Here is an 11,244-nt window from a genome sequence, read left to right on the forward strand (position 1 = left end):
AGGAAGGAAGGTCATCTCGGTTGCCCACTAGCCCAATTTCTCTCTCAAGAGAGGAAAGATAGTCGCGTTTATCAACACAAGTCTGCAAGTGCCGTTACTATACCGCCGCAGCCAAAATGTCCTCGATGGATTTGGAAAAACTAAAGATGACGGGCGCTGGACGAGCGATCGCCGTTCTTACTAGTGGTGGAGATGCACAAGGTACGATGAAATCAAGCCCACTGTTGCCAAAGTCGACAATTGTGTTTCAGTCCTAAATAATCGAATCGATTTAAAGAAATGTTAAATGTTGCAAATGTTAAGAATAAAGAAAGATCGACAGTGCTTTTTAGTGGGTTATTTTACAAGGCTACGACGATGAACCTGTCTGACAGATCGTGTTAACCACGTAGACCACAGAATATACTCCTTTGTAGATTCATTAATGTACCTATGTTAAATTGAAGCCTATGTATGTTTCTTGAACGTGGTTGTATCTTCATGCACAGAACGTTCAAGTCGTAATCAGAAACTGAGTCTTAATCATAGCAACGCCCACGGTAATGGGCGTGAAGTATACCTAGTAGCCTACGTGCTCCGTATCAGCAACCGCTTGGAAGATCAATTGTCTACGGAACAAATTGGAAAACGAATCATTCCTCTGAACTTGTGGTCCTTCTGTAGCTATTGTCCATCGTGATTGACGCAGTCCAACTTAGTCTATAGACTGCAGTGACTGATCGATTGTTACACTGATTGACTTAGGGAATATAAATGACCTTCGTCCCCAGGAATGAACGCGGCTGTCCGCGCTGTGACCCGAATGGGCATATATGTGGGAGCAAAGATGTATCTAATCTATGAGGTAATCATCTATTCTCCAAAATGAGATTAATTGCGTATTATTATCAGACATTTTGAATCACACACAAATATCATTGTGAATGATTAACTTGGAGTCACTTCTCATGTTTTACATCAGGGCTACCAAGGGCTGGTGGATGGAGGAGACAACATTAAACTGGCCCACTGGCAGAGTGTGACTGACATAATCCAGCAGGTAATAATGGAGGCTGCATCCTGCTCCTGGGAGTCCTAGCCAGGCTCAGGTTATGACAAGATACTGTTAAGATACTGTTCTGTAACAATAGTTGTACTACATGGACAATGATTCCACATCTCTCTCTCTCATCTGCTCTGTCTTACCCTCCCTGTCTCTTTATTTTTTTCTCTCACTCTTTCTCTCTTTTTCTCTCAGCAACGTTATTGTTACTGCACATACTGAGCTATTTCTTCTCTTCCTCATCCTTCTTTCTCTCTTTGTATCTCTTCTCTCCTGGCCCTCTAGTTCTGGTTGAGAACTGGTAAGAAGTCCCGCTGCATGTGGTGTTTAGCACCCGTCACTAGATCCTGCTAAGGAGATCTGTTAGCTATGGTCTCAGCCCAGGCCTTCCTGCTATGCATTTTTGAAGCAGCCTTGTTTTGTGTGTTGAGCCCAACATTGTCATGCAGTTGTACAAGTGGAGTGAAGGGCTTTGTAGAAGCCCTGTCTTAATCAATGGAAGAGATTTGTGGCCTCAGTCTAAGGTCACTGTGATTACATCATTGTGAACGGCTTTGCAATGGTCATTTGGCCATTGTTAGCTACCCAGTGGCTCCACCCAGATCTGGTCATAATGAGGTGTCATCTCATTATCGTTGGTTGTGTACTTCATGGTAGTGCCTGCCTGCTCTTTCTGACCTAGTACCAAAGCTAGCTTTGAACATCCCGTTCGGCCCTGCACAGTCCTTCTGCAGGTGCTTTGGAAAATGCTTGCTTTGTACAGGTAGTAAATAGAGACTCATTTTATGAGGACTGAGGGGCACTCCTTTGTGCTGTTTGGTACCACTCTCCATGTTATTGATGTTTAATTCTGGGTAATCCATGGACATTGATCCCTGGGTCAGACAAGTTGTCCTGATACTACTTGAACCATCCATTGTCCACAATCTGGTGTGACTATAGGACTGAGATGATTGAGAGAAGTCTGTGTCGTTAGCGCTGACGACCATGTGTGTTGTATTTTCCTTCCAGGGGGGCACGGTCATCGGCAGCGCCCGCTGTAAGGCCTTCACCACCCGAGAAGGGAGGCTGGCGGCAGCCTTCAACCTGGTGAAGCGCGGCATTACCAACTTGTGCGTGTGCGGTGGCGACGGCAGTCTCACCGGGGCCAACATCTTCCGTGGCGAGTGGAGCGGTCTGTTGACAGAGCTGGTGCAGAAAGGTATCTATGGTGTATTCCCAAACACCTGAACAGGTGCTGCTTCCTGTCCGGGAATGAAGAATATCCTGTTTGGGGGTGTGGGTTAAAAATGTGGGGGTGTGGTTTTAATATATTTTGAATGTACATTTTTTGTTTTGTTTTCTGTGTGTTTTTTGTGTAGGGAGGATCACAGACACACTAGCTAAGCAGCACAACCACCTAAATATCGTAGGGCTGGTGGGCTCCATTGACAACGACTTCTGTGGGACAGACATGACCATCGGAGCCGACTCAGCTCTGCACCGCATCATGGAGATCGTTGATGCCATCACCACCACCGCCCAGAGGTAGTCTAACACAACACCGACACTACCCCAGAGTAGACACAACTTACATTTAGATCATAAGTCAACTCCATAACACCATCACTACACACCAAGCTAAATTTTAAAGGACAACACATTGTTGGTTCTTGGCGTGGTGTGCAGGGTGGGTGCCGATCTGGTGGGCCCGAGGTTACACACTGGAGGTCTGCAGACCAGGGGCTGAGTCCCAGGCTGGTCTCAGCATCTTGATGTGCAATATGTGAATGGAGTTTGTGATAGATGTCAACATCTGAGATCCAACCTAAACCCTCTCAGAAGATGTGAAAACATCTCTCAGAGAAGAGCATGGCAAACTGGATCATCTGGAACCTTCTCAAGATGAGAGATCTATCAGTGGAATGTTGTGCTCTGAGGATCTGTTCCTGTCTTTTCTTTGATGGATTTCAGCGTGTTTGTTCATGATCTGACATGTTCTCCTGCAGCCAAGCTTCTGCATGCCTTGTCTGGTCCATGGGCTGTCTGAACACAGACCACAGTGGAGCTTCACAGCATAAAATGACACTTGCTTAGGAAAATGTTTGTATGAACATGGTGTATCTAGCCATAAAACAATACCTGAAGGCCATGTGTTGGTAAACCTCTTTCTTATGTTGTAGCCACCAGCGCACGTTTGTTCTGGAAGTCATGGGCCGCCACTGTGGGTGAGTTATATTAGGCTTATTTGTGCTCTTCCACTGATTGGTTCGTTTGCTGCACTACTGGATGTTGCAAACATAACTTAACTGTGTCAAGCAGAGATTATTCAGGATCCAGTACCATATTTAGTGTTTGCAGGTTCTATGCTAATGAGGCTATACTAATGCAGGTACTTGGCGCTGGTGTCTGCTTTGGCGTCCGGAGCAGACTGGCTCTTCATACCAGAGGCGCCCCCAGAGGAGGGCTGGGAGGACCGCATGTGTGCCCGTCTGGAGGGGGTGAGGCTTGGGCTGGCAGGTTCAGGGTTTGGGCAGAAGAAACCAGCATGGTCATGTTGGGAAGGAGCTAAAATGAAAAGGCTCTGGTCTTAACACTGTCATTGTTGTTGTGTAGAGTCGCAGTAAGGGATCCCGACTCAACATCATCATCATCGCTGAGGGGGCTATCAACAAGAGCGGAGAGCCAATATCTTCCAACTACATCAAGGATGTATGTCTTTATGTCTGCTGTGTATTTGTCAAGCAATTGTTCATACAGGCTTCTGAGCTGTGATGGGTTTTGTGTTACTGAGCTCATTCTTATATAATTAATTCATATAAATTAATCCAGCAGAAGTTATCTCAAGTAATGTCCATAAGGGGGTGGGGGATTTGAATCTGCATCAACTTATTCTGCAGTCAAATGTCACTGAGCTGTAGCTATCTCCTTGTGGAGAAAGCTTGACACAACCCAGGTGGTGGTCATGAGAGTGTGTTGTGCTCTCTGACGTCTGTCCCCTGTCCCTGCAGCTGGTAGTGAAGAGGCTCGGCTATGACACCAGGGTGACGGTGCTGGGTCATGTCCAGAGAGGAGGCACGCCCTCTGCCTTCGACAGGGTCCTGGTGAGTTCGAGAATATGCTGGTCTGTGTTCAAATCAAGTCAAACATTATCCTCCCTTTTTACAAGCAATGTCACAAATGCCCACAGATGGAGTAATGCATCTGTAAATCCTTCTAATAAATCATACATAAAGGACAGTATATCCATACTGTGGGGTATATATCTGTTCATCCAAACTAACATGCGTCTAGAGACAATGCCATTGTTACATGGCATGTATAAGGGTGTTAACCCATTAGTTAGCACATACATCATACCTTCCCTACACTTCTCTGAACCAGTGCTTTGTTATTCAGTTAAGATTAATGTGCGTCCTCCTGTGTGTGTGTGTGCAGAGCAGTAAGGTGGGTGTGGAGGCCGTGGTGGCGCTGCTGGAGGCGAGCCCAGACACCCCTGCATGTGTCATCGGCCTGTCTGGAAACCAGGCCATGCGGCTGCCCCTCATGGAGTGTGTGGAGATGGTGAGTTCCCCTCAAACACCTTGAACGCCACTCCTGGTTTAGATCAGAAGAACAGCGAAGGTAGATGTGCCCTCTGCATATTCTATCATAACCTCATATCTTGTGTTAGAATTGGCTGCAAACAATAAAGCTTTGTAATTCATATTTTGTGTCAGTTGCTCTAGTGGGTGTGGTTCTAGAATGGGGACTATGTTTATCTCAACATCTAACTGTCTGTCTCTGTCGGTAGACTAAGGAGGTGCAGAAGGCCATGAATGAGAAGCGTTTTGACGAGGCCATCAAACTGCGAGGAGGGTGAGAACACTGGTCCTGGAATTACATGACTTCAGTACATTTTCCCACGTCGTCTTTTTTTCTTCCTGCAATGATACCGTGTCTCCACTGTAGGAGCTTTGAAAACAACTGGAACATTTACAAGCTGCTGTCCTACCATAAGCCAGCCCTGACCAAGGTACAGGACCACTCTGTCTTTCTGGTCCAAATGATCTCCTTCTGATACCTGAGTGCCCTTGTCATCCACACCATGTGCGGACCAGGGAATAAGATGTTTGTGTTTGGCAGACTAACTGCTCCCTGGCTGTCTTGAACGTGGGCGCCCCAGCCGCAGGTATGAATGCTGCGGTGAGGTCGGCCGCCAGGGTGGCGCTGGCTTCCGGTCACAAGGTCTACGCTGTCAGCGATGGCTTTGAAGGCCTGGCCAACGGAGCGGTAGGTCTCACATCCTCATAACGACGACACTGGTATAGTTGACTCTTTGGCTCTACAGAGGCCTGGCCTGGTTAAAATAAAGACGGGTGTTGTGAATGTTGGGGCGAAGATACAAACATGTCTTCCTGCTCTCTTCCTCCAGGTGACTGAGATGATGTGGCACAGTGTGGCTGGCTGGACTGGCCAGGGTGGCTCCCTGCTGGGAACCAAGCGGTATGGAAATGCTACAGTACAGGAGATATGGCACGACTGTCAAGCTGTCAAACAATGCTAACAGTGTTGTCTCCTCTAACATGTAGCATGAACAAGATAGCTGACCTGAATTTTGTGTCTCTGCTTTCTTCTTTCTTTCTTTTTTAATTTTTATCAGGACCCTCCCAAGCACGTGCATGGAGAAAATTGTGGAAAACATCAACAAGTACAGCATCCAAGGCCTGCTGATTGTCGGAGGGTTCGAGGTACCAGTTGAAACCCCAACAGCACACCAGAATGCTCCAAACTAATATAATATTAGGATATGCCGCAAGGAAACTGTAGAGATTATCAGGACCAAGAATGTTCATGTACTTGCATGTCAAATCAACTTGAAACTTGATCATACCATCAATGTAATATTCCCTGACCTTCCATACCCGTGTTCTGCGTTCCTCAGGCCTATAAGGGTGTGCTGGAGCTGTTTGAAGCACGGGGTCGTTATGACGAGCTGTGCATCCCCATGGTGGTCATCCCAGCCACCATCAGCAACAATGTGCCCGGCACGGACTTCAGCCTGGGGGCCGACACGGCTGTTAATGCTGCCATGGAGGTGAGACAACACAGACAACATGTTGACCAGGAACAGTGCCCAGCATATTGCCTTATTTGACGTTGCTTGAGTATCCTTACGACATCAAAGCCAGTTCATGTTTGTCTGGAGTTGTTTTATTTCAAGGTCATCCTTGCAGACGTCTGATTAGTTTCCTGTTAAAACAGATATGACGTCATGTTGATTGATGACAGGTAACGTGTTTTGTGATGTAATTGGTTTACGTCCTCTCTGACTTCCTCTCCAGGGTTGTGACAAGATCAAGCAATCAGCTTCTGGAACCAAAAGGCGTGTCTTTGTGGTGGAGACTATGGGGGGTTATTGTGGATACCTGGCAACCACCACTGGTATTGCAGTTGGTGCTGATGCAGCATACATATTTGAGGAACCTATCAACATCCACGACTTAAAGGTGAGAAACAAGCAAATTTCTACAAGGAAATACATGCATGAAAATGTGTAGCTTCCCATCTTAGGTGAAAATATTTGTTTCTTTTGAAATAAACGATTCAGATGACTTACTTGATGTACCAGATGACTTGGAGCTTTTTAAGACCCAAAAATATTTGTTTGTGATGTATCTGTATGGATTAGAAGGGCTAGAAACAATTATGCTTCTCCTGTCAGCATTCCTTGTCTTTGAAATGAATCGCATCTTTTGACCTTTCACCTTCTGAACATTGAAATGATGTGCATGAGTTCATTTTGACCTTTCACCTTCTGAACGTTTTCTTCTTTTTTTAACTGTATAACCTTGTCCATGTGACCCTAATGACCTTGTCCTTCTTAGACTAACAACCATGTCCCTGTCATTTTACAACCATGTCCCCCCTGTCATCTTACAACCATGTCCCTTTCACAGACTAACGTGGAGCATTTAACAGAGAAGATGAGGAAGGATATCCAGCGAGGACTGGTGTTGAGGTAGGACACTTAATCTGTGTAGCAGGTCTCAGTCAACACAGCTCTTCAGTAGCTGTTGGACTTCCTCTGTGGTGGTTTCACTATCGGTGTTGTGCCTCCACAGGAACGAGAAGTGCCATGTCCACTACACCACTGACTTCATCCACAAGCTGTATTCAGCAGAGGGGAAGGGCATCTTCGATTGCCGTGTCAATGTGCTCGGGCATCTCCAGCAAGTAGGAAATGACATCACCGTATTCAAACTTGACATGTTATATTTCTTATCAAAGAGAATAATCTTGATTAGAATTCAACATTAGTCTCACACGCACGTCCTCATGTACATATATATTTAAATCATTTAGGACATGTTCATAACTATGCTTTGCTTCTCTTCTCCAGGGTGGGGCCCCTTCACCCTTTGACAGAAATTTCGGCACTAAATTGGGTGTGAAGGCTGTGCAGTGGCTTTCTGAGAAGATGGCGGACAACTACAGACAAGGTACCTTGTACCAAGACACTTCTCCTCTCAGAGCAGGGAGGACAGTGGGATTAGAGGACAGTGGGATTAAAGGACAATGGGATTAGAAGACTGGGATTACTGGACTGTAGGATTACAGGACTGAGATTAGAAAATAGTGGGATTACAGGACTGCGGAACAGAAGACTTGGATTAGAGGACTGGGATTATAAAACTGTTGGATTATAAAACTAGTATTACTGGACTGTGTGATTACAAAACAGTGGGATTAGAGGATTGTGGGATTAGAGGAGTGAGGGATTAGAGGACAGTGGGATTGCAGTGGTTCCCAAACCTGGTACTCATGGCACCCTGTCCTGCCTGTTTGAGATGTTCCCAGCTCCAACACACCTGATTCAAATGAATGGGTTGTTATCCAGCTCTGCAGAAGCCTGCTTATGACCATTCATTTGAATCAGGTGTGTTGGAGCTGGAAACATCTAAAACAGGCAGGACAGGGTGCCCTGAGGACCAGGGTTGGGAACCACTGGATTAGAGGACTGTGGACTGTGTTGTTAAAATGTCTGTTCTACTGTCTCAGGACGTGTGTTCGCCAACGCCCCGAACACAGCTTGTGTGATCGGCCTCAACAAGAAGGTCCTCTCCTTCATCCCTGTGACTGAACTAAAGGCCATGACTGATTTTGAGTGAGTGACATTGGAACCCTGGTCAGATTTTCTATTGCTGTCAATCATCATATTTGCATATATCATAATGGTTAGAAGGTGTATACAAACTGAAGAATAGATTGTATTTTAATTAGTGGTGGGCCGTTATCTGCGACTCTTATCGGCGATAAAAAATATATCGCCGTTAATCTATTCTCAAAGTTGGGTTGGGAGCTGGGTCTATACTACGCAAGCTATGATGACTTTCACCTTGATATTTTAGCGCGGATGTATACCTAGCCGAATTGCACTGTAGGGGGCGAGAACGAGTCTTCGAACCTGTGTGTATGCTTTGTGTATGAAATTATCACATCAAACGTGACGTGCCAACATGGATGCAGCTATGAAGCCGCCTGGTTTGCTTCAGGGAAAATGTATTTTTAAGAAGCTTCCCAATGGAAACCTCGACAAGACTAAGGTTGTTTGCACCTTGTGCTATGCGGAATTCGTTTACTGTAGGAGTTCTTCCAGTCTCAAATACCACCTAAACGCTAAGCATCCCGGCCTTAGCTAATGCGTAAGATGCCGGGCCAAGCACTGATGTAGCGCAGGGGAAGAGTCGTCGTCAAACTACGATGATTGAGTGCAACCGAGGCAAGCCCGTCAGCACAGCTCTATCAGCCAAGCTAACTAATCTAATAAACAGTTAATAAACACAAGTACATCTTATTGAACATAATTTATTTTCATCACCAATTATCATAGTAGAATAGCTTTCTCAAGCAGTTTGTGATGCATTTTGGAAACAGGAGATGAGCTCCTGGTCTAATGCGCCACCTGGCTTGGGAAACCCGTTCTCAAAGACTTACTTTTAGTCATTATTTGGATAGCACACATATTCTGAATGCCTTCGGCGGAATTCAAATGAGCCATTTTAATCTAGATTAACGCCAATATTACAGTGAGATTAATCTAGATTAAAAACAAATCTATGCCCACCATTAATTTTAATATCTGGAGTTTTAGTTCAAACTCTGTGTATAATGACAACCGTCAACTGTTCAGCGAGAATTTACTGCAAACCTTTGCTGTAAACCATGGCATTTCTAAGTTATCTTCATCTCCTTGGCCTAGACACAGGATGCCTAAGACACAGTGGTGGTTGAACCTGCGTCTGATGCTGAAGATGCTGGCCAAGCACCAGACCAGCTTCAGCGATTACGTCCCTGGGGAGATCGAACATGTGACCCGCAGGTCCCTCAGCATAGATACTGGCTTCTAAACATTCTGGAACCCTTGAATGTCTTTCCATTCACCACCATTCCATCCATGATTTCATCTTTACATTCCATCCATGATTCCGCAACTGTCTTTCCTTTCTCTGTCTAAAGAGGAGTCCTTGTCCCTACATCTGTGTAATGTGCCTGAAAGACTGTTGAAACATACTGAAATCCAGTTTAAACCTCAGTTCCTTATTGTTGAAAAGCTTGCCATACCTACAGTAGGAATGTAATTGAATGAGGTAGACCAAGTATTGCTATGTACCTTTATAGAAATATAATAATGACTACAAAACAAATCTAAAAGGCTGATAAGGTGTAGAGAAAAAAATCCAGGTCAAGAGGGCCCAAAGAAATACAAAATGTATAATACAAAAATGCAATATATAGTATAATTTTTATTTTACCTTATCCAAATTGTCTATAGATGAATATATGAAATTATATATTTAAACACATTTGTTGAACAGTCAAAAGATCACACAGCATACACAATTCTTTGTTTATTAAAAGTGAAGTTTTGCTCAGGTCCCAATGCAAATCCATACTTTTGAATGTTTGTCACAGAGGGAAAATATCAGATTGTTGTGTTATGTAATTGAGCTTTGAGATGTACACTTACTTGGTGCTTGAACATGCTTTTTTGATGTCATGAACTGTAATGATGTTGAATGAAATTAACTTTTATTGTGACACTTCCAACATGTATTTTCCAATTAAGTATTTTTAATGAGTGGCATTGGATCTTTTAGTTGTCTTAGGCCTTGACCTTGGCCTGTGCAATTGGTGTAGCTTTCGGTTGATGTTTGATAATCATTTGTACTCTCTAAATTGGGTGTTAGTGTGCGTCTCTTTTCTACTCTTTATAGAGGTAGATAACTGCTGGAAATCTTGTTTATCAATACAGTTACACCAAACAGTAAATCACAGACATTTTCAGAACACTGGGTAAGGTGCAATTACCTTTAAAGTTTAGGATTATTTTCTGTTTTTGCAATTGTAAAAGATGAGCTAAGTAGCAATGTCCACAAAGCAGAGCTGTGAATAATTGTTAATGTGAATTGTAATGTAATTTGAGGCTGTAGCATTAATATAAACACTTAGTTCTAAAGACGTTATTTTATTGACAATTCTTAGCCATTTGTTTTTACCTGTGTGTATTTGTGAATCATTAATATGAAAAACAATTGTCAACAAATAATTTCGACTTAAATATAAAGGGAGTTTCCAAACAGCATATTTAAAAAGGAAATTTAAAGATTCAGAAAATATATACTAAAGGTTTTTCTCAATCTTCTGTGCTGCAACTGCATGGCTGACATTTTATGTTAGTTTCCCACAACAACCAAACAGGAAGTAAACTGATATGAAGAACAGCCATAGTTAAGTGACCTGAATCAGAATCTCTGTTAAAATGTTCCAAAGTTGAAGGAGAATGGCAATGCATCCACAGCTCCTCCCCTTTCCTGGTTCACAGGACTCTGGTCAGAAAATGCAAACTCAAAGTCGTCTTCCGACTTCTCTGATTGGTCAAAGGGAAAGCCTGCAGAAACATTATAACTCACACAGGTGTCATACCAGTACATCAGCAGGCCTATAACAGAACATCCATAGCAAGTACTTACCACTTGTGGACTTGGATCCAGAGGGTTTCTGGATAACAACAAACAAGACATGAGCTTGAACTATAAGGTCTACTCAGCTAAGTATATATACCACACTCTTACCTTGTCACTGAAATAGGAGCTTGTGAAAGTAAAAGGAGAGTCCTGTAATAGGAAAGAAGACATTTGCATTCTAAAACAGTGAATCAGATGGTCGTTCAGGCCTTGTCT

General features: G+C 43.9%; 1 protein-coding gene across 3 annotated transcripts; it reads left to right on the forward strand.

The window, feature by feature from the left end:
• pfkla (phosphofructokinase, liver a) lies at positions 1-10,704 on the forward strand. Of its 3 annotated transcripts, none has more exons than XM_067252144.1 (22): positions 1-201; positions 771-844; positions 962-1,039; positions 2,054-2,243; positions 2,404-2,572; positions 3,205-3,249; positions 3,414-3,522; positions 3,638-3,733; positions 4,033-4,125; positions 4,460-4,585; positions 4,815-4,879; positions 4,973-5,036; positions 5,147-5,293; positions 5,436-5,506; positions 5,664-5,751; positions 5,946-6,098; positions 6,346-6,510; positions 6,961-7,022; positions 7,126-7,237; positions 7,404-7,503; positions 8,063-8,168; positions 9,264-10,704. In XM_067252144.1, exons 1-22 carry the CDS (start codon positions 117-119, stop codon positions 9,409-9,411), a joined length of 2,346 nt encoding a protein of 781 aa, XP_067108245.1. In that variant the 5' UTR covers positions 1-116; the 3' UTR covers positions 9,412-10,704. The 3 variants fall into 3 exon arrangements, with proteins under 3 accessions (XP_067108245.1, XP_067108252.1, XP_067108257.1); XM_067252151.1 differs by having other exon boundaries at positions 2,404-2,569; XM_067252156.1 differs by lacking the exon at positions 3,205-3,249 and having other exon boundaries at positions 2,404-2,569.
• The last annotated feature ends 540 nt before the right edge of the window (positions 10,705-11,244 follow it).

Source organism: Osmerus mordax, chromosome 2 (assembly GCF_038355195.1).
Source record: "Osmerus mordax isolate fOsmMor3 chromosome 2, fOsmMor3.pri, whole genome shotgun sequence".
Taxonomy (NCBI): Eukaryota; Metazoa; Chordata; class Actinopteri; order Osmeriformes; family Osmeridae; genus Osmerus; species Osmerus mordax.

What these genes read in the sequence shown, in the direction of transcription:
- pfkla (XM_067252144.1), top strand. Translation starts at nt 117, where the DNA reads ATGTCCTCGATGGATTTGGAAAAACTAAAGATGACGGGCGCTGGACGA. An exon ending in ACCACCACCGCCCAGAGGTA is followed by an intron (nt 2,573 to 3,204) that starts GTCTAACACAAC and finishes CTTATGTTGTAG; the next exon opens with CCACCAGCGCACGTTTGTTC. An exon ending in AAGGCCTGGCCAACGGAGCG is followed by an intron (nt 5,294 to 5,435) that starts GTAGGTCTCACA and finishes CTCTTCCTCCAG; the next exon opens with GTGACTGAGATGATGTGGCA.